This window comes from Psammomys obesus, unplaced genomic scaffold (assembly GCF_907164565.1).
Source record: "Psammomys obesus unplaced genomic scaffold, mPsaObe1.curated_primary_1811, whole genome shotgun sequence".
Classification (NCBI taxonomy): domain Eukaryota; kingdom Metazoa; phylum Chordata; class Mammalia; order Rodentia; family Muridae; genus Psammomys; species Psammomys obesus.
Genome location: NW_026585504.1, coordinates 64084341 through 64110806, shown reverse-complemented (window position 1 = coordinate 64110806; position 26466 = coordinate 64084341). Strand labels below are relative to the sequence as shown.

General features: G+C 39.0%; 1 protein-coding gene across 2 annotated transcripts in view; it reads left to right on the top strand.

The window, feature by feature from the left end:
• Actr3 (actin related protein 3) overlaps nucleotides 1–22351 on the top strand; it is a 41129-nt gene extending 18778 nt beyond the window's left edge. For both annotated transcript variants that reach the window (XM_055601924.1, XM_055601931.1), the window contains exons 4-12: nucleotides 4399–4509; nucleotides 6390–6485; nucleotides 7902–8009; nucleotides 9280–9423; nucleotides 11793–11966; nucleotides 17915–18007; nucleotides 18208–18333; nucleotides 20143–20226; nucleotides 21163–22351. In XM_055601924.1, coding sequence (XP_055457899.1) covers nucleotides 4399–4509; nucleotides 6390–6485; nucleotides 7902–8009; nucleotides 9280–9423; nucleotides 11793–11966; nucleotides 17915–18007; nucleotides 18208–18333; nucleotides 20143–20226; nucleotides 21163–21258 — 1032 coding nt within the window. In that variant the 3' untranslated portion in view covers nucleotides 21259–22351. The remainder of the gene's footprint in view (nucleotides 1–4398; nucleotides 4510–6389; nucleotides 6486–7901; nucleotides 8010–9279; nucleotides 9424–11792; nucleotides 11967–17914; nucleotides 18008–18207; nucleotides 18334–20142; nucleotides 20227–21162) is intronic.
• The last annotated feature ends 4115 nt before the right edge of the window (nucleotides 22352–26466 follow it).

Here is a 26466-nt window from a genome sequence, read left to right as displayed (position 1 = left end):
GTATGTTTCGGAGAGTGTTCCAGTTAGCAGCTGTGCTCTCTCACTCTGTTGTGGGCTTGATGTTCTCTCACGTCAGTTTTCTGGTTTTGCTTTAAAATTTTTGAGACATGGTCTTGCCTGGAACTGGCTGTGGCCTCCAGGATTGCCTTGAACTCAGAGATTTGCCTGCTTCTGCCTCCTGGGTACTAGGATTAAAGGAGTGCATCATCACATCTGGGTCTGCTCTCCTAGTTCTAACCGTAGCAATTTCTCCTTCTCTTGTGGCTTTAATATATCAAAGTGAATGGATTTACTTCTCCATGCCCATTGCCTCTCAGAGCCCTCAGTAGGGATTGATTTTCTTCTCATCTCCACATTGCTACATCTAGAGAGATTTCCTTCTTTTATTCAGACATCCATTTCTTTTAAGTCATCTGAGACTGTTGTTGTTGTTGTTTCCTTCCCTGCCCTCTCTGTCTGTTTCTGCATTGAAATAGAACTCACACAGTAAAGCAAGTAGTCTTCATTGTGTAGCTTGAAGAATTTATATGGCTGATTGTATGAGGTAAGAGGAAATTCGTTACACAGAAGGTCTTCCTATGTCTCTTTTCACAGCCACTCCTCTAGCCCTCCTGGAAGGTAAACACTTTCAACTGTTCATTTCTTCCTTTGTCCTTTTCTTCCTTTGTAATTTTAAATGAATAGCTAACTTCTTAAAAATAAAACTGCAGTTTTGCTTTGTGCTGAAAAGAAAGTAGTAAGAAACAATTTCTTTCCCAGTGCTACATTATCAAGCCAGTAAAAAGAGAAGAAAACAGGAGAGGATGTTCTGGGTGTGTGCCATAGGAGTCACTAGCCTAGTTGGGGAGGTAGCAGTCCTTGAGGGATAATTATTGATCCAAGTTTTGGAGAATAAAATAGGTGAGATGTGCAGATAGTCACCAGGCAGAGTGGCCAGTACATAAAAAAGGCTTATGAGGAAGACAGGGAGCAGCATAGCTCATCTGCCTGAAGTCCAGGGTCTTCATGGGAGCCAGTTCCACCTAGAGCAACATTCATGGATATACTGGATGAACAGTGTTAAATCTGTTAAAACTTGAATTTTGTCTGTATTTTTCTTTCTAGCACTGTGGTAACATTCAGTGGCTTGGGTTTCTGTAATTTAGTTATTTATCTATGTAATGGAGCTATTAATACTTAATGATTATTGTGGACCTTGGTTAGAGGATGATTATAAAGAAGTCGTAATGCTCAAATAGTGAAAGGTTATTTGACGGTGACATGTAGGGTTCAGAGATAATAAGACATGGCAAGGGATATGGTGACTTGGACTAAGGCAGTAGTGCTCAGCCTTCTTAATGCTGCGACCCATTAATACAGCTCGTCATGCTGTGGTGGCCTCCAACCATAACATTATTTCATTGCTACTTCGTAACTGTAATTTTGCTGCTGTTCAGTGGTAAAGAATATCTGATTATGCAGTCCCCAAAGGGGTCAGGACTCGCAGGCTGAGAACTCTTGAACTAAGGTAGCGCAGTAGGGAGGAGAGTCGAAAGGTGTGTGTGCACACTCATATGTGTACATTGAGATGGTACAGAAAAATTCATTGCTGAAAGTACAGGACTGGGTGTGGTGTGCATCTTTAATCCCAGCCCTTGAGAGGCAGGGGGATGGATCTTTGTGAGTTCGAGGCCAGTAGTCTGCATAGCAACTCAGGGCTGGATGGTGAGACTTGGTCTCACAACAACAAAACAAATCAGTAAAAACAGAAGAAAAACATTGACTCCACACTTGCCTGTCTCTCAGCTTTGCTAATTACAAATTTGTGACTAACCTTACTTTACTATTCCCCAGTTATTTTCTAGCCATTCGCTTAAAAATATTTCCATGTTAACAACATATCATGGTTTTAGTCAGAATCTAGTAAATTTCTCTGAGTTTTTCCTAATTGGTTAATGGTTTGGGTCATGGTTAAAACAAGAACTTTCCACTGGATTACTTTTGGTAAGTCTCATGAGTCTTTTGCCTCGTAACTTCACATTCTATGTATGTATTTTATCATTTTATCATTTTTTTTCCTTGCCATTTACTTATAGGAAAAAAAATAGATGTCTACTAAAATTTTCCACATTCTGATCTCTTGATTGAAACTTTATTGTATCATTTGCCATGATCCACCATTTCTTGTTTATTTTTTTTATTGGCCTAGAAATCTAAAAGTCTTTTTCAAGTCTGAGTCAGAAGTATGTTAAAGTTTATTTTTGAGAATAGAAAAGTAGATATTTAAGGATTAACAAGGAATGATTGATGAGGTACTGTGGGCAACTAGATAAATAGTTCAGGGTATTCATAGTTACTCCTGAAATAAGGTTATTAAAGGGCTAGTGTGTGAAAGAGAGGATGAGTTTAATTTCGAATGTAGTGTATTTAAAGTACCTGTGAGGCAGCTCACATGTTGGCAGACAGTCCAGTGTGCAGGCATTGGAACTCAGAAGCAAGATGGGTAAGGACGGAGATAAGGAGGTCTCAGTTACTTTGGGAAGTGAATGCTGTTGCCTAGGGGAGCATAAAGGCAGAGTGAAGCCTAGGAGACACACTAATTAGGCTTGAGTGGAGAGGAACAGAGATAAAAAGCATGGAGTATCAAATAAGATGTCTGCTGAGGTACCATTTAGAAGTGTGCAGGACCTGGATGAATGTAGCTTTGTGAATGGTAGAGGGGTAACGGGATACTGCTTCATGAGGTTTGGCTGTGACTTGGGAGGGAGGGAGAAACAAAAGGATGAGTGGCAGAAGTAAGATAGATGGAAGGGACATTTAAAGCTGAATTGTGCTTAGAAAACCAAAAGAGGAACATATAACAGGGTCTTGGAGAAAGCTGGAGGAGTGCATCCTAGATGACAAATTTGATAGGAGTGGAGCTAGAGAGATGAGTCAGTGGTTACAAGTGTGTACTATTTCATAGGACCCTCTGCTCACTACCACCTGTCACTCTAGGGGATAAAGACACCCTCTTCTGAATTCTCAGGCACCTGCACTCACATGTACATAACACCCAGAGAGCTAACCATGCATACATAATAGTATTGCTAATGTTATAGTAGAAGTTTATAGATTTGGTGATGGAGATTCAGTTATCTCTTGAGTTCTTCTGGGAAGATACTAGGCATCACCTGCTACTTTGGGGACAGATGAGATTGGTGTGGTCAGAGCATTGAAGAGTCATCACTGTGGAGTGTCAGATGAACAGAGTGGTTAGACAAGATAGAGTTCTTTTGCAAAAATAGTAACATGCCTTATAAAGTATTGTGGCCAAGGGTACTCAGGACAGCACTGGGTTATCTGTTCATTGCTACTTTGGTATTGGATATGTGAAAGGTAATCTCTCACAGGGATTCAGGAGCTTTCTTGGTGTCTTTTTTATTTCAGTATCATTTTCACAGTGATACCCGCATTTTGAAAATATATGTGGTAGTTGTTTATTAAGTAGCTAGCAAGGTTCAAGCACCATAGTAGTCACATGCAAAAGGCAACTTAAGTTGAAAGGAAAGAAAAGTAACTTTACTTCATGGTTAACAGTTCCCATTGGTGCTTCAGCTGTTCACAGTGGACTGGTTGGACATTGCTGCATTCTTTTTTGTTTTTTTTTGTTTGCTTTAAGAGTGGATTTTGCTTTGTATGATATTTGGTTTTTTTAATCATAGAAACAGCTGGCAACCCAATATTTCAAAGAAACGTGGTGAAGGAGTACAACATACTTTGATAGTAAAAATTAACTGTGGTGTGGTTGTAACCTGTGTGTATCTTTGTGAATTTTAGACCTTACAGGCATGCTTGTGGATTTGCTAATAACCTAGGCTCCCCTGCTTCAACACAAGCCTCTAAAACTGTCTAAATTAAGTTCCATATGATTGATTATTATGTTAGCTGGTTATCAATGTTTTATTTACTGATTTGCTACTATCGTTATTTTGAGATGACTCTAACTATTACCCCGAGTCTTCTCAAGCTATGAGCTCAAGCAGTCTTCCTGCTTTAGCCTTCTTAGTAGCTAGAACAGTTGAGTGTGCACCACCATATCCAGCTTCCAAGTGTAGGTTATGTTAGAGATATTGTAGATATCAGCTAATGAGCTAATACTTAAAGATTAAGGAAATTAAGATAAAGTTTGACATTTTTTACAATCACATTTATCTTTTCAACCACCTGAATGTACATGGTAAAAATAATTTTATTTTCTAAGTATGTATATTTCTACTTAAGAATTTATAGCCTAGGGATGACCCATGGTATCAACATACCTAAAGAAATAAATTTTTTTCTAATAGCTACTAATGCACTAGTAAGTCTCTGGTTTTATATTTGTAGTTCTGTTCTTTGACAGTAATAGGATTTAATTTATGATTTTTGTTTTAATAGTGGCCAATCAGACATGGTATAGTTGAAGATTGGGACTTAATGGAAAGGTTTATGGAGCAAGTGATTTTTAAATATTTAAGGGCAGAACCTGAAGACCATTACTTTCTTTTGGTAAGTATACATTATGATTTATTGGGGACTGTCCCTTTTTTGAGATGGGGTTCATAAGCCCAGGATAGCTTTGAACTCAGGAACATTCTGCCTCACCTTGCCAAATGCTGGGTTAGCAGCATGTGCCCCAGTACCTAGCCTACCAGGAAAATTTTTGAAGAACATTTTAATGGTCTCTGATATCCATTAGTAAGCATCCTTTATTTATTAAGTTGTCATGTCTGAAAGACTGTGTTCTTAACTCCATTTGCTACAGGTCGAGGAGCAATGTGGCCAAGCACTAAAGTGTAATTGCATAAATGCTTTTGATAATTAGTATGTAGTCATCAAGATACAACCCATAAATGTGTTAATTTTACTTTGTCACTGACAAAATAATGTAAGGGAAGAAAGTTGTTTCTGAGGCTTAACAGCCAAAGTTTTGGCTCCATTGCTTCTGTGCTTGTGCTTGGTGAGACACAGCGTCTCTGTGGGAAGCAGCCCTTACTTGTTTTTAAAACTGTTTGATGGGTACTGCAAACTTCTTAGGAGGATAAATGAACATTTCCTTCTTTGTCTTTTTATCTTCTCACAATACAAAATGGCTTTTTTGTGTCTTTTTTTTACTTAAACATAAATTTTGTTAATCCAGTATTCAGTGTTTCAAATCTGAACCATTCTATGGATTTTGACCAGGCCTGGCAAAAACAAAAACAAAAAACAAAAAAGGACCAGATAGTGAGAGAGAGAGAGAAAAAGAGAGAGAGAGAGAGATTGATTGATAGATGATAGATAGATAGATAGATAGATAGATAGATAGATAGATGATTGATAGGTAGATAGATGATAGATAGATCGCCATAAACCATACTTAATGCAGTGGATGGTACTTAATGCAGTGAATAAGTATAGATGTGTCTCTGTAAGGTCGTATTTAGAAAGAACTGATTGGCCCACCTTTAGTTTTGACAGTTGTGTAAATAACAACATAAGTAACACATTATGAATGCCTTTTCTAGTTAATTTATGCTCTTTCTTCGTTAGAGACAACTACTTTTTCACTCTTATTTTCATTTTTTTTGACAAGTGAGATTAATTTTGCCTGTATTTGGGTTTTACATAAAGTAACTCATACACGATGTGCTATAGTAAAACGTGTATCATGCAATTTAATGTTTTAGACTCTGACAGTCTGGCCCTTTGAATATTCTTGTCTCTATATACTTATTCTCATTTCTTTTGTAGACTTGCTCTGCTACAGGACAGACACTTAACTGGTTTAGAACTCTGGCCTGGGGTGACTTTTTATCCAACACTAATTGAATTGCTCCTGCATTCTAGCCTGCATTTAGTGTGTTAGTCTTTTTAAATTTAGTCACTATAGAGGTGTACAGACTTGATTTGGTTTTAGTTTCCATTTTTCTGGTGACTCATAATGATATTGAACACTTCATTTTTTTAATTAAAAATAATTTTTTAATTATAATAAATTATAATTAGTATGGTATGTTACAGTTCCCCTCCCTCAGTGCCTTGCAAATCTATCTGACTTTGCCACCCAGATTCATACCCTTTCTTTTCTATCATGTTAGAATACAGACAGACATCTAGAAAAATAATACAAGATAAAAACAAGCCAGCATGGGACAAAACAAACAGGAAAAACAAACAAAAAACAAAGATCAAAAGCAGAAGGAACATACAGACATTGAGAACATATTTTCATATATGTGTAGGTCTGTTTTAATTCTCTATAGTTTTCCAAAGTCTTTGTGTGTTTTAATCTTCCTATAAATTTGGTGCCTTTTAAGTTACTTCATAAATCCTTTCCTCTTTAGAAATTGCCATAAAGTTCCAAATGATTTTATATTGTCTATTTAAAATATTATTTAATTCAATAGACTGAACCTCCGCTGAATACTCCAGAAAACAGGGAATATACTGCTGAAATAATGTTTGAGTCCTTCAATGTTCCAGGCTTGTACATTGCTGTGCAGGTAGGTGATTTCTGCTTATTTAAGGTGACATATACATTTTATCCAGCCTAAGTTACTGCTAAAGCACGCGTATCTCTTTTTCCAAAAAACTTTGTCATGATTCAAATCATTCCATGTTATTCTGAGTTGATAATTTAGAGACAGCAAAGGGAGATAATATTTAGACAGGAAACAAAACAATGCCAAAGGAAGTAAGTTCATGGGACTGGCAAAATGGCTTAGAGGGTAAAGATGCTTGTTGCCAAAGCCTAATGACTTGGGTTCAGTCCCCAGGACGACATGGTAGAAGGACAAAAATGATTCCTGCAAGTTGTCCTCTGACCTCCACACCTCTCTGATTTTTCTGTGTTCTTAAATATATATGTGTGTATCTTTGCTTCCCTGTCTTCCTCTTTTACCTTTTTTTCATCTATCTATATCAGTTCTTCCATCCTTCTATCCATCCAATCAATCTATAGGGTCTGATTTTGTAATTCAAGCTGGTCTTGGACTTCAGACCTTCCTGCTTGAGTGCTGAAATACAGGCATTTTCTACCATCTCTGACTTCTGACTGCTGTTTTGTGTGATTCTTTGAGATTATAGGTCTTCCTATGGAACTCAGGCTGGCATTGAACTTGAGAGAGACCCTTGTGCCTTTGCTCCTTAGTGCTGTGCTTTGCCTAGCTTCTTCTTCTGTTGTTAAAATAACATGGTAAGCCATGTGTGGTTGCCCATGGCTGTAATCCCAGAAGTCTAAAGCCATATGATTGTTGTGAGTTGTTTTTTTTTTTTTTTTAAAGGATGGTGGACTAAAAAAACCTCTTTTTGCTTCCTTTAGGTATTACATTGCAAGTGAGCAAAATAAGTTTTATCTCATGTTTTTATTACTCCTCATATATTTTGATTGTAAAAAATAGCTTTTTGATACTGTTAGTTTAAAAGAAAGGTTCTGTTTTTTGTTTTTAAATAATTGTTTTGTATTGGCCATGATGAGATTCTTGGTAAGAAAAATGGTATTGTGTGTTATTGGTTTTCTAGTTATCTCAGAGTCTGGAAGTGTGATGGCCATGTTGGTTGAGGTACTAGGTATACAGCTCTGTCTGCAGATTGAATTTAGGAACTTTGAGTTTGAGTTTTTAAGAGTAGTGCTTGTTGGCTCATGTTAATGACCTTGGTAGTTTGTGCTGTCTGGGTAATATTTAAGTTTGGGCAAGGTAAGTGTTGCACATGCTACATGTCTGTGTCCCTCTTGCTTTTGGCTCTAGGAAGAGAGTAGTCCTACTAAACTCCAAACTAAGTGTCCTATGCAATAAGAGCCCCATGAACTTCTCTCAGTGAAGTGTAGAAAGTTTGTAGTGTCGGCAAGGGTTACCTGTAGACTTGCATCCCTAATAACTTTTTAACAGTTTATTTTTGTCTTTCCTATTACTTTTTAGGCTGTTCTTGCCTTAGCTGCATCCTGGACCTCAAGACAAGTAGGAGAGCGGACACTGACGGGTACAGTAATAGACAGTGGAGATGGAGTCACTCATGTCATTCCTGTGGTAAGGACAGAAAATTGCTAAAGAGAAAGTGGAATAGTACACCTGGAGGTAAATGATAGGAACCAAGGGTACTTTACAAGACGTGAAGCTCTTCTGCCATCTTCCTGAGCCACTGTCACGGGCCTCATGAAGATCTTTAGGATCTTAAGAGCGTCAATAGTGCTGAAAGGAGACATGCCAGCTTCTTATCATGCAGTGCCCCAAATCAGTTATGTTTGTAACTGATGAAAGTCACAGAGCTGAGAAGAGTATAGTGAGCCTCAGAGAGTGTGGTGTGATCAACCCCAGATTTGACCTTCACTTAAGATTAGGAAAGTGGCAGAATAATCTGTGCTGATGGTCTCAGCTGTCATCATGGGCCATGAAGGAGGGAAAGTTCTCAGCTCAAATAGCACATGACAGCTTTCAAGTATGCCAAGTATGGTGTACATTACACGTGCCAGCCACAGGCTTTCTGTGTGAATAGTTTGCCTGGCCAGGAACTCCATAGAAACGGAATCATGTACTCTGGACTTTGTGATGGACTAGGTTCACTTAAGCAAATGTTTTTGAGATCATACCTGTAATAGGATGTATACTACTTCATCTTTATATTGCCAAGTGATAGTTTCCTGTGTGGATATATCTACGGGTATCTTTATTATCTTCTTAGGATGTGCCTACATTTAAAAGCAGTGCAATTTACTTGATAGCTCTTTTTTTCTTAGTAGCAACTAAAATAATTGTTGTGGGGCTGCTGTTGACTTGGTGGTAAGAGGGACTGTTCTGTAAGTGTGAAGACCTGCACTCAGATGCCCAGCACCCACAGAAAAAGCAGATCAGAGCTGTCTGTGCCTAAACACAGCAGTGGGAAACAGAGCTGTGTTAATTTCAAGAACTCAGTAGCCTGGCTGTTGTTTCTTGTTCAATCACAGATACTGTCTCAAGTCAGTAAGAGATGAGGAAGACATGCTGAATCCTGCTCCAGCCCTTTAGATGCTGGGAATTTAGGCATGCTTGACACATCTGGTTAAGAAATGGATCTTAATTTTTTAATAAATCAGAAATTATATAGAAATATAATTCAAAAAAATTATTATCTGGGAGTAGAGTGGGCTTTGCTTATGCGAGGGCATGTGAGTGAAGTTGGTTCTCTCCTTCCATCGTTATATGGTTTCTAGGGTTTAAACTCTATAGGTTTTTAGTCATCAGAGCGAGTGCTTTCCCCACTAAGCCGTCTTACCACCCTGCGAATACCACAGTAAACTTGACACCTTTTCCTTGCATGCAGGCTGAAGGATATGTCATCGGCAGCTGTATTAAGCACATTCCAATTGCAGGAAGAGATATAACATATTTTATTCAGCAACTGCTGCGAGACCGAGAAGTAGGAATCCCTCCTGAACAGTCCCTGGAAACTGCGAAAGCGGTGAAGGTAAGTTGTACAAGTGTGAGTCAGCCAGAAGTTAGTCACATGCGTAACTGACTGCAAAGACTGTTCTTACCTCAGTCCTCTCATCAAAGTAATCCCTCCAAGTTGTTTTCTCTATTTCTCACAAATAGCGGTGGATGATCGTACCTGCCCTTTGGGTATTTTCTCCACGTTCAAATTGAGAAGGCTAGCATAAGATTATTTAAACATAGATTTTTGTGATTTCTCCTTTTATTAAAAGTAAAGATTTGTTATACCCGGAAATCATTCCATCTCAGTTTATTCTGAAGTCTTTATTTTAATACTAACAGTTTTCTGTTATTAAAATTGATTTGACGTAATTGGCTTGTTGAGCTTTGCTGTATGGATACAATGTGTTACTCAAGTGATGTGGACCATGGACATAAACTGATGGCTGTGTGGGATATATGATTAGGTTTTGACCATATCAATTCTTTCTTACATTTGTGTTTCATGCATGCAAGCAAAATATTTTTCTTATTCTTTTGGCATTGCTTTTGAAATTTGCCATATATCAGCAAAACTGAAATTTTTCTGTAGTTCTCTGCTTCGAATATGTAAAACTGTCTTTGTCAAAATAGCTCCCCTTATTTGCATTTTTTTGTATGACACTTGGGAAGATGTCTTTGTTCTTTAAAGCTTAGGCATGAAGATGCCTTGACTACTTCCTATATACTAAAGAAACCACTAAGTGGTTTGCAAACTTAATCTCAAGTTGGTAACCTACAAACTAAATATAAAGAGAACAGGCATGGTGGTGTCCACCTTTACTCCCAACACTTGGGGGCAGAGGTGGGCAGATCTCTGTGAGATGAGGTCAGCTTGGTCTACAGAACAAGTTCTAGGACAGCCAGCATTATGTAGAGAAACTGTGTCTCAAAAAACAAAAACAAGCAAAACTATTGGCTTAGATTTTTCATAAACGTACTTTATATTTAGGGTTCTTAAACACTTCTACTTCCCTTCCAACTCACTGACCAGAGGTAGGGGCAAAAGAAGGGTGTTAGGAAAAGGGGGTATAGACCTTTTTAGAAGTCGTTCCTTGGGGGGAGTTCACTCTTCGTTGTCCAGATACCAGCAGTCCAGTCCAAATGCCAACATCAAACAGCAACACGATTCAGCACGATTCAGCAGAAACAGTAAGAAATCCACTGAATCGGAACGAGTCATTGAAAGCCTCAAGACTCAGTTGGATTGCCCCGAGAAGTTCTCTGGAACGTTTTCTCTCTGCAAAGTGAAGTGTCAAAGAACAAAGACCAGCAAAGCGATGTCAATCCAAAAAGCATTGTCTCATTCTTTGTGGGCTTCTATATATGTCCTCTCCTGAGAGCCCACCCAGGAATGTTTTCAGCTAGCTAAAGTCATGCCCTCGCATGGGACTGCTTGCAGCAAAACATCATGTGTACTCTTGCAAGACAGCTTCTAGCAAAACATAATATAACACAACTGAGTCTTCAAAGAAACCAGAAACTTCCACTTCACGAAATCAAAAACAGTACGAAAAATTCCAAACTACTGAATACATAAAAAAATATCTCCTCATGAAATTTCCACCTTCAAGATTTGGAGAGAGATGAAATTGTTCTTTTTTCCTAGAACAGGATATTCCCTTTTGTAGGGGGATTGAAACAGGGTCTCACTTTATAGCCCTGGCTGACCTCAAGTCACAGAAGGTCCTCCCCAGTGCACAGCATGACAGCCTTTTATATCTTTTTGTTATCTCTGATAATAACTCATACTACCTTGGGAAGAGTCCTTAATGTGCACAGTTATAGGAAATTGTGCATGTTACTTAAAAATTGACAGGAATAGAAGCAGTTAGGACAGTTAGAGATAATCATGTATGTTAATTCAGTCTTTCAGATAATAGCAGAATAGCTTACATTTCCATATTTCTTTCTTTACTCATTATCTTGATCAGAATTAGTTCTGTTGCAAATATGCATAAAGGTTCTGTGATAATTTGTGTAGGTATAGGTATTCTTTTTTTGTGTATGCATTTTGATTTTTCCTTTCTAGAACATTTATTCTGTAACTGACATAGTGGTTGTTGAAGACTTTAATGCATGTTTTTATAAAGTAGCATTAAAATAGTTAAGACCAAGTCTAGGTTTTCAGATTTTAGTTGTGTTAATAAATGGAGTCAGACATTATGTATATATGAACCATTCATTTGTACTACACAATATGATAGCCTAGCATTAAAATTTCGCCTATCAAAATTACCTAATTATATTTAATCAATTTTTTATTCAATTCTGTTTGATATACTATCCACTATCTTTTTTTTTTTTTTTAACTTTACCTAAAATGAGAGAAAAATTACTTTTGTTTCTTTATTTGCTTTTAAGGAACGCTATAGTTATGTCTGCCCAGATTTAGTAAAAGAGTTTAACAAGTATGACACTGATGGGTCAAAGTGGATCAAACAGTACACCGGAGTCAATGCGGTCTCAAAGAAGGAGTTCTCCATTGATGTTGGCTACGAGCGATTCCTGGGACCGGAGATCTTTTTCCATCCAGAGGTAATACCTGGTAGTTGGTGGTTTTGCTTGTTTTTAAATAGAATCACTTTGAAATATGCAGCAGAAACTCAAAAGAAATTCAGAGAGAATCAATCTAAGAAGCTGTCTTTAGTGGCCTACAGCACCATAATGAATGATTTCTGCTGTATCCCCCACCCCACCCTGTTAAAGCAGCCTTATCTGTTATCCTGCCTCTTTAATCTTTATGGTTTGGGGAGCAGGAGGTCATGGAAGAGCAGAGGCAGGGGAAGCCTTTCAGAGTTTGTAACAGCTTAAGCCTTTGGAAAGACTCCAGAAAATGCCTGCCCCTGCTGTAAAATGACTATGTGCAGACTTAAGCTGCTGTCATATCTAGTAGAAGAGTTTTTGATCTGTGGAATCTAAGGAATGTAGAGACTGTCTTAAAATAACAAAGTAGGTGCTTTTGATAATCTTAAAATAATAAATTCTTCCGGTAACTTAGGTAACTTGATATGAGTAATTTAACTTTATTAGTAGAATTCTAATGTTCGTGCCTCCTGTTCTTATTCAGCATCAAAAACAGTTATTTTTGATAATTTTTTTTTTCAGTTAATATTAGCTATGACTTTCATGCTCTCAAATTAAGCATTGGCTATTGAAAGCTGAAAGGTTATTTAATCTAATTCTTTTGAGTTTAGAGGTTAAGAAAGCTAGTTAAATAAGAGTAGTTAGTTACTTTAACTAATAGACATAAAGTCTGTTTGGGAGAAGCAGGGAAACTTCTTAGAGCAGGTAACAAATAAAGTCAGCCCAACAGTTGGGTGGGTATTTATCTTACATGCTAGGAAATTCATAGTATATGGGAATCTAGCATGAAAATATGTATAATATAAAGGAGGTTATTTGTATCACAACAGTGTTGTGAATCAGGTTGGAAGCAGGTGAGTTTGTGGCAGTTTCTCAGGTAAGTGTCTATCTTAGAGAAAGCAGGTGAAGCAAAATGGGGGTTTTATAATTTAGTACTTGCTTAGATGTGAGAGGGACAAGAATGTGAAGAATCTATAATCTGAGTAACTTAGATTTTTTTCAAGTGAAACATGGAGTTGCAGTCATGGGTAGATGTGTCTGTGTAAACTTTACTTAGCTGCACATAGTGCTGCAGTTCTGTAACCTCATCACTCTAGAAGCTAAGGCAAGAGAATCTAGAGTTTGAGGCCATGATCTTCACAGTGTGACCTCTTGTCCCCTCAAAAGCAAAGCAAACCAAAAACAGTGTCCAAGTTCTAGGGATTTGAAGCTTTGGCACCCCCTTACTCCCAAGTTTTAGGCATTTTTGAATTGACTTTGAACTTTGAGCTGGGGAAAATAACTGCTTCTTCTCTCCTCCATTGTCCCTCTGTATCCCTTTGTACCCTGGTACTTCCTTAGACCTTGAATCAGGTTACAGTCAGTACCTCTGTCTGCTTGAACCATGTGCCTATTTAGGGGACTTCCGTTAACCCTGTGTGCGCTTTCATTACTTTTGGGGAGGAGAAAGATCGCCCAGGAAGCTGTTTTCTGAAGAAGAGTCTATTCTTAGGGATAGGTTAAGCACAAGTCTTGATGTGGAGAAAGCATTTGACGGGCCCCTATGGAGAACTGTGGTTGACTGTGAGAGACTGTGTCCTTGCCTCCTCCTGCCTCGATGTTCAGCCTCCCAGCTGTAGTTAGTTTTTTGTGGGGAAGGTCATTATTACAGAAGAGCTTCATTCTTGTTTGATGTTACTGGTGACTTAAGCATAGAGGAGGGTCTGCATAGTCTTTATTTTATGTTGTCTCTGTGTTGTTTTAGATTTTTGCATTTAAAAATTCTTTTTACCAGTAGTTTTAGTTTGGGGAGAGAAAAATTAGATAAGTGTATCTTGTTAGTTCACCATTTCTGTGTGCTCGTGTGTGTGTGTGTGTAGTAGAAAGAGTGTCACTTCCCAAGTGAAGTTTGAGATTCCTTATACAGATACTTCTGTGTTCTAGTTTTCCTGTCATTCTTTTTTCTTTTTTAATTTGGACTAGATGAATGATTATTTAACCTATCCAAGATTTGAACACTAAAAATAAGATAGATGAAAGATAATTTTTTTATTAAAAAATTTTATACAATATATTTTGATCATACTTTTCCCCTTCTGCAACTCTTCCCCCAGCTCTCTACCTTCCCAACTTCTTGCTAGAGTCTTGTTTTTCTCTTCCCTCCCCACTCCTCTCCTCCCCTCCCCTCTCTGCTCTCTTCTTAAAAAAACAAACAAACAAAAAAACAATTCCACTAAGACAAAAGGTAAAACACAAGATTTATAGTAAAACCTGGAAGTCTGGGGTCAGTTTTGTGTTGGTTCCTGAGCGTGGGACTTGTCCTGGAGTAGCGACCCAGGGACACTCCATTAGAGAAACTGATTTTCCTAGGTATCAGTTGCAAATAGTTTCTTACTAAGGGGAGGGTAGGAGTTTGTGCACCCTTCTCAGTGCTGCAGTTTTGTCCCGTTTGAGCTTGTGAAAGTCTTGTGTGTGTGCTTCATGGCCTCTCTGGGTTTGTGTGTGTGTTATTCCTGTAGTGTCTAGAACATAGTGTTTCCTTGGAGTTAGTTACCACGCCTGGCTCCTAAGTTTTTTCAGCCTCCTCTTTCTACTGTAGATCATTAAGCTTTGAGAAAGGGGTGTGATACAGACATCCTGTTGAAAGTTTGTTTTTGAGCTGCTAAGTTCACCACAAATATTAGAACTGGTTTCTTTTAGAAGGAATGCATTTGGCACTTTGAAAAATTTTTAAGAAAAAATTGTAAGCCACTTTATGCTCTACATTTATGAATATATTTCTAAGTATAAAAAAGATATGGGATGTTGTATTTATTTGATATCTTCAGTCCATCCAAATAATCCTTGTTTAATAAATGATGTACATTCCTATGTATCCTGCTTGGATGAAGTCATCTTGGTCCTGATCCGTTAATAAGCCTGTTTTTTCTAACCCTAATTTTGAGAAATCTATTGGGTTTTATGCCATCCAAGTCATTTTTCTGTTACTGGGCCACTAATAAATTACATTCTATGGGAAAAAAAAAAAGTCTCAGAACATTCTCAATGGCTGTGTGCTGCTAAGACCTGAGTCCCAGAACAAAGCTGAAAAAAAGGCAGAGTATTAGTTTTGGGGAGCTGCTGTTGGGTTTATTAAAGTGTTGAGGAACTTGTAGTAATTGTATAAAAATTTTATACAATTTTTATTAACAATTTTTATACAAATTTTATTAAATTTTTATTAACCTGCCTAACACTGTTTTGACTTCCCTCATAAAATATTCGCTTCTTGCTGCTTTATTGTATATTAATCTGATTTTCTTTTTTCTTAATTACTTATTATTTATGTATATGGGTGTTTTGCTTGAATGCAAGTCTGCTTAGTGCCCACAGAGACTAGAAGAGGCCATTGATCTAGACCTGGAGTCATGGATGGTTCTGACTGGCCATGCATATGGATACTGGGTTTCCTTTGGAAGAATAGCCGGTGCTCTTAATTGCTGAGCTGTCTCTCCAACTCCAAATATTTAATTTTAAAAACTGTTTATGGATGTGTGTGGGTACATTTGAATACAGGTACCTGCCAAGGCCAGAATTGGATCTTCTGGAGGTTGAATCTTCCTGGAGCTAGTTACTGGCAGTTGTGAGCTGCCCAGCATAGGGCCTGGAATTGAACTCAGGTCCTCTCTGCAAGAGCATCGCATACCCCTAACCACTTGCCACTATTCTAATTATCATTTGAAGGTTCTGCATTGCAATAGATAGGTCCATGTTCAACTTCATCTCTTCCTGCATCAATTTCTGTGGTGGATATAGCATATAGGAGCATTTAAAGGTTTTGTAAAATTTTGCTTTTGTGCATTTCTGATTAAAAACTAAAAACTGAAAGTGTTGGCACATATCTATAATCCTAACACTCAGTAGTACATTAAGGTAAGAAGGATTATGGAAAGTTCTAGGCTAGCCTAGGCTTCTTGGCCTAGCAAGAACGTGGGTCAGTAAAATCAGAAGCAAGGAGAGTGACTACTGTGCAAAGGATGCAGAGGGATGAATACAATAAAGGCCTGCTCTGGCCTTTTGTTGACAGTATGGCAGATAAGATGAGCAAGGTTATGGGAAAGATTAATAAAGTATGCACAGGGGTATGTGCGTGTGGCCATTTTAGGTAAATATTAAAAGAAGACAAAGGGCAACAAGGAGACCTTACTAGTTCTGCCTTTACAGTGGAAGTATTTAGTAGAAATCAATATAATATAGATTTTTTTTCTGTCAAATGTTAATACTTTCTTTTTAGATTTTTGAAATTTTAAGGTTTTTTTTGTTTGTTTGTTTTTTGTTTTGTTAACTAAAATCAGTGCCAGGTTCACTAAAGCTCTTCAGAGTGTTTGCAGTCTAAATGCCTGCAGTCACGAATGTCATCGTGGACAGTTTTTGGTTTCTTTCAGTCAGTCAGCCTTTACCTGCATGTGAGCTTGTCTTTAAATGATATGTAGAGCTAGCTGAACTGAGCTCTGGTTTTCATGTCCCTGTAATGCAATATCGGGGGTCCACTTCCCAGTTAAAACATGTGGCATGTGGATTTGCGTTTGAGCGTCACAGATTAGAAATTGCTTTACTTTGGCTACAGTGACTACATCACTGACGCTTTGTTCTTCATCTGTTGATAAAGTTCTTGAGAACATTATAAAGTACTGAATACTGAACTATACCTCCTAAGGGAAGAAAAAGGTTAGCTTTCTGTCAGCCCCTTGTTATGTGTTTATCATCCTATCTGTGCATACATCTGGCCTATGTGTACTTCTGTTTGCGCTAATCGCCATTCTTACCACTGTCTGTATCTGAAGGAAGCTGCCTGACTGACAGTTTGTTGGTAAGGCCTAGACTGTAGCCTCAGTTGTAGACACATGTGGGCTACACTTCAGCACTGCGCCTCAGACGGTGATCTAAACATCAAGGTCGCCAGCCATAGTAGGAGGTAAAAAAAAAATGACACTGCAGTTAAACAAGACAAAAGTGTTGTTGTATTATCTGGTCAAGACAGCTTACCCTGCTCAGTTTCAACCACTTGGACTGAAACTGCTGCTGCTCTGTCTATGTTGACATGAGGGTTGCAAGTCTGTGTACATAGGCAAGTGTGTAGATGCAGAATCTAACAATAGGGGGTATGGCATCTGTTTCACCCTTACTGGTGGACTGTTCTTTTTACCTTTTTATATGTTTTTAAAATGTCATGGTGTGAGTGTTTTGTAGCATGTATATCTCTTGCCTGTGGAGATCAGAAGAGGGCCTTGGCTCCTTAGAACTGGAATTAGAGGAGAGCCACCATGGGGGTTTTGGAAACAGATCCCAGGTGTTCTGCAAGAGCAGCAAGCACCTTATATTGTTGAGCCATCTCTTCAGCTCTTCTTTGCTGTGGAGAATCTGTTTACATAAAGGGCACAAGTCAGAGTTCCCTCTGGGGACCTTTGAAGAAGCATAGCCACCGGTGTATGCTTTTGAATCTCTGTTAGCTGTCGACAGATTGTTTTCCAGGGGGTAATTTTGATGTGTTGTGTGTTTTACAGAAGTTCTTACTACCATGTCTGCTGCCTCATAGTACAGTCATGGCTTTTTGTTTTTGGTGGTGGTGGTTTTGTTCTGCTTTTTTGAGACAGTGTTTTTCTGGTTGTCCTGGAACTTGCTTTGTACACCAGGCTGGCTTTAAACTCCTAAGATTTGCTTACCTCTACCACAGGAGTGCTAGGATCAAAGGCATGTGCCCTCATGCCCAGCAGCTTTGTTATTTTATTTTAATCTTGCCTGATTTCTATCCTCAGTAGCTTTAGTCTGTTGACCACGAGGGTCCTTTCACTCCTGAGCTGGATACGTCAACATTTTGTTACTGTAATATTCAAGTTAATAACAATCTTACATATCATGTCTAAAATGTGCTTGTTTTTCAGTTTGCTAATGCAGATTTTACACAGCCTATCTCAGAGGTTGTAGATGAAGTCATCCAGAACTGCCCTATTGACGTCCGGCGTCCTCTCTACAAGGTTAGTGCTTGTAATAAAAGTGGAGTTTCAAGTTTTCCTTCATAATATTCATTAAATTTAAAACCTTTCCTTTTGTCCATTGTTGAATATTAGAGAATCATATCTTAGAAAGGACAACTGAATTCTTGTATATTTGTCTTTAGATTGTTTCTCTCTTAAAATAAAGGTAATAATTGTTTTGGTTTTTTCTACCCACACAGAACATTGTCCTCTCTGGTGGTTCAACAATGTTCAGGGACTTTGGACGTCGCTTGCAAAGAGATTTGAAAAGAACTGTAGATGCCAGGCTGAAGTTAAGCGAGGAGCTAAGCGGTGGTAGATTGAAGGTTGGTTTTCTTAACTGTTGCTGGAGAAGGTTGAAGGCCCCTTTGTTATTGCCGTCTGCACAGGAATGCTTGCCAGCTTCTCACTTAGGATCATTATGACAAGCTTACCCAGGTGTACTACTGGAATGTGGGAACTGTCTGTCGTTTGGTACTTCGATCTGTTTTGAGCTCTGTGGAGTAATCACATGACTTCACAGCTCAGACAAACTGCTTATGCAATAGTTTTTTATGTTTGATTTCCTTCTCAACCAATGAATTCAAACACACACATATGCTTCTCCTCTGTATGAAAGGTTGCCTTGTGTTTCACAAGCATAGTTTTAAACTGTGTAGCAGGGCCTGTTGAGATAGCCTGGATGGTACAGATGCCTGTTGAAAGCCCAGTAACTTGAGTTTGATTCCTGGAACCCAAGGAAAAGTAAAAGGAGAAAACAAACACCACAGTGTTATTCTCTAACCTCTTCAAGCGCATGCGCGCGCGCACACACACACACACACACACACACACACACTATCCATACACAAAAATAATTAAATTTTAAAGAAGAGTTTAAGTTGTGGGTTTTGGGAATTCATGCATAGATTAAACAACGGTGTGGCTGTTGACTTGAAGCAGATTTTACCCGTTGATTCAAGTATGACCTGCCTAGCAAAAAGAAAATAGAATAAAATTAAAAGAAAACCAAAAACTATGGCATATTATCTAGCCAAAGCACATATATTCTTTTTTTTTTTTTTGGGGGGGGGGACATCTATTTGGTGTGTGTACATGTGTGCATGAGTGGGTACATTCACCATGTAGGGATTAGAGGATAACTTGCATGAGTTGGATTCATCCCTCTACCTTGTCTGTCCTGGGGGCAAACTTAAATTGATAACAAATGGCCTTTTACTGCTGACCCACCTTGATGGCCCCACACCCTCCAGTTAGGGGCCTCTAGGAAGCAGAGGTTTACTCAGTGTTTTCTATCCTTAACATATATAAATAATACAGGCTGTTTGTTTTCTACACGTTGTCTTGCTTTGGGTTTGTTTGGTGTTCTTGGTGGGTGTAGTTTGTGCTTTGGCAGTCACATCACAGAAGTGCCATCTTGTCCATTTTATTGGAAGATGCATGATATGAACTGTCCCACCTATTACCTTTAATCACTTGGTGGAAGGGTGCCTGCCAGGCTTCTCCTGTGTAGCTGTTAACTTTGCATTTACATGTATAGAACCTTAGAAGAGGCTTTTCAGGCTGTGTAGCTATCCTGTTCTTCATCAAACTTTCAATCAACAGTTTTAGCCTATGTTACTGTTTTCTTGAAATAGTTGTGGCTAAGGTAGTTACCAAAAGTATAGTTAGTTAATGTTTCTGTTTGCCCTGGTTTTGCCTCGTTCGTGTCTCCTTTTATGTATCTGATTGCATGTTTAGTATTATACATGTATATGTAGTGCAGTGTGATAATTCGATACATGTATGCAAGTTGTAAGATCAAAGCACATAATGGCATTTGTGTTTCTTCAAGCACATATCATTGTGTCTGGAGCTTTTCAGCTCCTTTGTGGTAGAGCTGTATACAATAGGGAAGCTTCTGTAAATAGCTGTGCTGTGGTGCGCGCTGTAGAGTGTGGTCCTCTGCAACCTGCTGTTCCGTCCTGCTTCCTTAGTGCCTCCACTCTGTACACAATCACAGTTCCTGATTCATGTTACTTGGACTTAATTACAAAGTTATTTACAAATTATTTCATGGATGCACATTTAAACTTAAATGAACACGAAATTGTTACTTGAATTTACAGTTGAAATGTCACTGTGTCACTTTTTAGCCCAAGCCTATTGATGTACAAGTCATTACGCACCACATGCAGCGGTATGCAGTCTGGTTTGGAGGGTCAATGCTGGCTTCCACGGTACGTAAATTTACTTGCAAACTTTTACCATTTAGGTAGAAGATAAGGAACTTTGTAAATGTGTGCACATGGTATTTTTAAAATTGGAAATCATTTCACTTTAACGTTCTTTTACCTTTTTCCTGCTAGACACACACACTTCGGAGTGAGCTTATCATGCTGTGTCTTAACATTTATCATAGGGAAAATTCTTTTAATTGTGTAGAAGTAATAATACTCACCAGAAAGTTATTGGTATTTTTGTTTAAATATCTTTAAAAAAATTAACGTAAACATTAGCTTTCATTGCGTAGCAAGTATAATGTTTGAAAATGAATAAGAGAATTGTTCTAGAATCTTTCTCCAGACCAAAGCATCTTGAAAGGAACCTTAGAAGGTGTTGTAATGTCATTAATTTAGTAAATATTTGTGCTGTTGGGTTAGGGTATGAGCTATTAAAGAGTTGTTGTTGTTTTTTTTTTTAATATAAATTGCTAGTTTACAACATTGGATATAAAACCATTTAAATTAGAGAAAAGTTGTTTTCTTAATCTTAGTCCTCTTGAGGTATGCTACATTATCAAGGTGCGTGTGTAATTGCTCTGTAGAATGTAGTTCTGCAGCAGGTGGAAGGAGGGCTGCGGTCATGCCTCAGTGCCGTCTTGGTTCCTGCTTTCTCAGGCACCAAGTGGGAAAGCCCAGTACAACAGACTGCACATCACACCCAGCAGAGACAGGTGGGGGGTGACGATGGGATGTGAATCAGTGGCTCTGTAGTTCTGACAGATTTAGCTATCATAGATTTAATCATGAGTTCTGGAGTTCTAAGCTTTGTTGAAAAGCCATGAGTAGACTGAAAAATATTGTATATTCAACGCCTGTTTTAAAGCATCTCTTTTACAAAACATTGGAAGAGAGGAGAATTTGACCTTAAAAAATGTTTTGTTTTGTTTGCAGCCCGAGTTCTACCAAGTATGCCACACCAAAAAGGATTACGAAGAAATTGGACCTAGCATTTGTCGTCACAATCCAGTGTTTGGAGTCATGTCCTAAAGTTGACTTCTTGTTTATTGGGGTTAGGGAGATGGAAACAAGATAATCTTTCTGATGACCTGTTTTTGTCTGAATGGATGGTTCTGAGGTTTTTACCAAACATGATCATACAGGAATATTTAATGAGTGTGTCAACATGCAGATGTAGAAGAGAGCCAAGATGATTGTTTTCCTTTAGGTTGAATATTTGAATCTTATGTGTATCAAAAGAGAAATGGGTTTTAGTTCTTTCTGTGCCCTGATATTTTGTATATTATTGACTTACCCAATGTGCTGGGCTCTGTGGGTGTGTAGAGAGCTCTGTAATGCCTGAGTGGGCACTGCTGAGTGGGCCATGCCGGAGTTTGTTTATATTTCATACTTTTTTATACTTTGAGGAAAAAAAGTCAAAGAAAAACTGTAGTATTGGAGGGAAACAATGTGACCAAGGGAAAGATGAATTCAACAAGCAGCCTCATGGGACTTGGTGCACACTCTGGGTTCCAGTTATCTCGAGCTGCTCCACCCCTCCCCAGCCCACCAACGGTTCTCTGCAAACGCTTTGGATCTAAGAAGCTAGTCTCCTGGGTTAGCCGATGCCTGCCCTGCTTTCCGGTTGCTCACATTCTGTTTCTTGCTTTAAAAGAAAAAGACAAGACTGTTGGACCAGTATTGCAATTCTGTAGAGTCATTTCTTATTAAAACAATAATGTGATTACCAAAATTGGCATATTTAAAGCCTAATGCCATTCTAATAAAGGCAAAATTTTCTTTTTACTACTTGTTTCAGGCTCTTTGATCTCTTTATAAGTTAACTAATACGTCTATTTTCTTCAAATTCTGCAGTAGCTCTTTAAAAAGCACAGCGGTTGGATAGCAAGCTGACTTTTTTATGTGCTCTGTACAAATAATTGTGAACTTTTAATATGTTGAGTGCTTTCATTTTGATAACTGGATCTCCATTTGATATTTTCATTTGTATAACTCATTTGCAGTCTGAATTTTTTTTAGTGCCAGTCCCTGACATATCATGAAAAGTTCGTTTTCTTTGCATTTTAAGATATCTGGATCATGAAGAAAAGTGATGACAATAAATTAAAATTGAATTACCCTTTCTGATGGTTTTTCTTCATGCAGTGCACTACAACTGGCTGTTTACATGTCAGATACGATTTTTGTTTCTGCAGAAACAGTGGGATTTGTTTAAGTCTCTGGTCTGTGTGTGTTAGAGAATTTCTTGCGAACATAATATTTTGCCAGTTGTTTATAGAGCACCAAATGGGATATGTTTTATAATCTTGACACACTTAAAACAGCGGTATCAGGAGTAACACCATTATACAAAGAACAGAACAGAATTAGGAATGCCTCCATTCCAAACCCTTAAAATGCTTTTTGGTTTGTTGTAATAAATCTACAGAGACAGAGTTGGAGGCTGAACATTAATTTTTATATAGAATGTCTCTGGATATTTAGGATTTTATTATTTACCTGGGAATGACAGGCCATGAGAAAGCTGAATCCTGAGTTTCCTGGTCATGTTATGAAAGTATGACACTGAGTTTCTTCCTTACCCTTGCATTCTGGTGTTTTCATTGTTGATAGCAGTTACTGTGTCATCTTCTGGCCCAATAGTCTGTACTTGACATCAAAGGATCAGCCACACAGCTGAAGAGGCGACTCCCTGCTTAGCGCTGGTGCTCTTGCAGCACACACCTCTTTAGTTTCCAGCATGCACACCGGGCGGCCAAATGCCTGTGACTCCAGGTCTAGGGAACCCAGCCGCCTCTTGGCTTTTGTGGGTGACAGGCAGAACACACGCAGGGGTACACATACATATATCCAGGCAATCCACTCACATGTATAAAAGAATAAAACTTTACAATTACATATATACTCTCCAGGAGGGGAAATGATAATCTAGAAAGACAAGTTTGAAAATCATGTCTTAACTTTTTCTGAGAAAACTTGTTATAAACTTTAGGCCTACACTTGTTGGAGGACACAGGAATACCTGGCCTCTGCTTGTGTGTTTCCTAGTACGCATTTTGGCCTTTGGAGGAGTAAGCTGCACCATGATTAATGTTTATCTTGTGTGTGTCTGTATGAGCACCTGTACCTGTATGCATGCAGGAATGCCAGGAGGCAGGTGGCCACTGATTACTTCTGGTCTCTCCCTGAACCGGGGGCCCAGGTTCTCTTTCCTAGCTAGGCTGGAAGCCAGCAAGCCCTAATGATTCTTCTGTCTCCACTCTGCCCTTCTTCGGGGTAGGGGTAACAGATGTATCACTGTGCCCAGCATTTCCATGGGTGCTTTTACTCACCAAGCCATCCCTCCAGCTCTCACAGGTGTATTTTGACTCCCTGCTATGGTCCAGCTTTGTGCATGAAGACTAGGAAGCATTTTGTTCTGAGCTTAGAGCTTATAGTAGATCAGCCATGTTCAGAAGTTGCTGTCTCTGTTGCATCACTTTCGAGCCTATTTAAAAAAGAAAAACCTCTGGGTTGTATCTGTTCTTAGAAAGTCATGTATCTGTTACTCTACTTAAAATTCATCTGAACAATTATCTTTTTCAAGATGAGTGGTTGAAAACAGCTCTTGTCTTCATTTCCTGTTAAAGTCATAAAATGAAAATGTCCTAGCAAAAACAGTGGAAGGAAGGAAGGGAGGGAGGGAGGGAGGGAGGGAGGAAGGAAGGAAGGAAGGAAGGAAGGAAGGAAGGAAGGAAGGAAGGAAGGAAGGAAAGAAGGAAGGAAGGAAGGGTGTACTTAGCTCACAGTTCCATGGCACAGTTGCAGGGAAGTCAAGGCTGCAGAAACCTGAAGAAGCTGGTCATGTCCTGTTCAGTCAGGAAAAAGGAAGGCATGTGCAGGTGCCTGCTTCAGAGGTGGTGTCACAGGTGATTCTGAGTTTTATCATGGTGGTGGACACTGAACCATGCAGACAGCCCTTGGTTCAGGTCTGAGCAGCACCCTTTTTTGTACTTCTCATAAAATTGGAATTGGCATTCCTTGGGGCACAGGAAGCATGCATAAATGGATTTAAGTACCTTTTTCTTAACTAAGGGAATTCTTACGCCCTGTTGCTTTTTCATTCAACCGTTAGGATTCCGGTATTTAGTTTTCATCTTTGTGTGTATGTAATTATACATGTCTGTGTGTACATGTCTTATGTGTCTGATTCTGGGAGTGCCCGTGCAAAGGTCTGTATGTGTGTGTCTTTGTGCACATGTGTGGGTCATAGGACAACCTCAAATGTTAGTCCTCACCCTCTACCTTTCTTGAGACTGTTACGGTTTGCCACTCCAGGCTAGCCCAGGAGCTTCCAGAGACTCCCTGGTCTCCATTTCCCATCTCTCCAAATGAGTGCTGAAGGTTCCGACATACCACCACATCTGGTTTTATGTGAGGTCTAGGGATTCCAACTCAGGTTTGATGTCAAGCACCCTTACCCACTGGACTACTTCTCTAGCTTGGATTCTGCTGTTTACATTGGGGTAGCTATTGTCTCCAACCTGTTTCATAAGAAACTACTTTTTCCACAGTGTATGTCAGGAGGCAGGAGTGGCAGCTATGGCTGCTGAGTTTGTCTTCCCATCTGACAGCTGCTGAGCTTGTTCTCCCATCTAAGAGCTGCTGAGCTTAGTCTTCCCAGCTGCCAGCTGCTGCGCTTAGTCCTCCATCTGAGAGCTGCTGAGCTTAGTCCTCTCATCTGCCAGCCTCTGCTGTTTTTTATGCTGCAAACCAAAATCAAGTGAAATCCCAGTTACCAGAATAATATTTCTTCTCACCGAAAGGATACATTTTCAATCATAATTTCAGAGAAAATGGAAGTGCCCCTTAGACTGTTACATATACAGTGAGATTTATTGGTTAGCACTTGGAATGTCTTCGGTAACACTCTGAGATGTTGGACACACAATAGTGAGCAAAGTAATCTTTTTTACATCTGAGACTTGAAGATTGTTAAGACTGTTATCCTCAATTTTATATATATAATCTTTGTGTGTATGTGTGTCCATAGAAGCCAGAAGAGGGTGTCAGAGCTGTGGCTGGTGTTAAAGGCAGTTGAAGTTGTGTAATGGGCCAGGGGCCAAACTGGTCTTCTACAAGATCTGTACATTTTACCTGCTCCAGAGCAAGCATATTTTCTATTTAGGACCACCAAGATGGCTCATCTAGTAAAAAAGGCTCTTGTCCTGGTGACCTGAATTCAGACCCTCATTTGAAGAGATCCAACTCCTGTAACCTAATGTACACTGTGGCAGAGAAGCACTCAAACACACATAATTTTTAAAAGAATGTTTTTCTGTAAATTTTGATAACTAGTGATTACTACACTCACAAAATCCTATCCTACTCAGAATTATGAAGTACACATTCCAGTGTTGTGTGTGAGCTCTGTGAATAGCTGTCTTTTGTGCTCTGTTCTGATTTAGGCCTCAGACTAACACAAACAACCCATTGCAGAGAGTTAATATTAATACATTTTGTTTGTTCTGAGACACAAAGGGCCTTTGCTTGCGGGCCACTGTGGGGTTAAGCACAACGTTCTTTCCGAATGGTTTCTTTATGCTGTCTATAATGATCGTGATTGTTTAACGCCGACATGTTAAAGCTGAAATGTTTAAATACACATTTAAGCAATAAAGAGCATTGAGTGGGAAACAAAGCCATATGCTTAGGATAGGCTAAGACAGGAAAAGCCCTGATTATCCCCACCCACAAAAAGAAGATCAGAGATGCGGGTTTGAAAGTGTTCTTTTCCATAAGTGGGGTTTACAGAGAAAACCATGTGTGTGGCTCTCTGTTTCCTTTTAAAAACCAGCCTTGTTGGCTGGAGAGAAGGCTCTGTGGTTAAGTGCTCGAGTGAAGGCCTGATGATTTTAGTTTGATCTCCAGAACCCACGTTAACAACAAGCGACTGCCTGCGGGATGTGAACCGCCCACTCGGCTCCCTGCATGTAGTCAGGAACGGAGATGCCCTTCCTCAGAACGAGGCAGAAGGGGAGAACTAGGCCCCCGAAGAAGTCCTGAGGCACATACACGCCATATACAATACATAATTTTAAAAATTAATTTAAAAAAGCTCACCTTTGTATAAAGAATAGTTTTGCTGAGTGAACACCCAATGAAAACCTGTTAGTCGTTAGTTCCGTTTGCGGCGCGTTGACTTCACTGTGGTGGAGTGAGCGCTTGTGGCAGCTCTCTAACTTTGAGTTTTCTGGG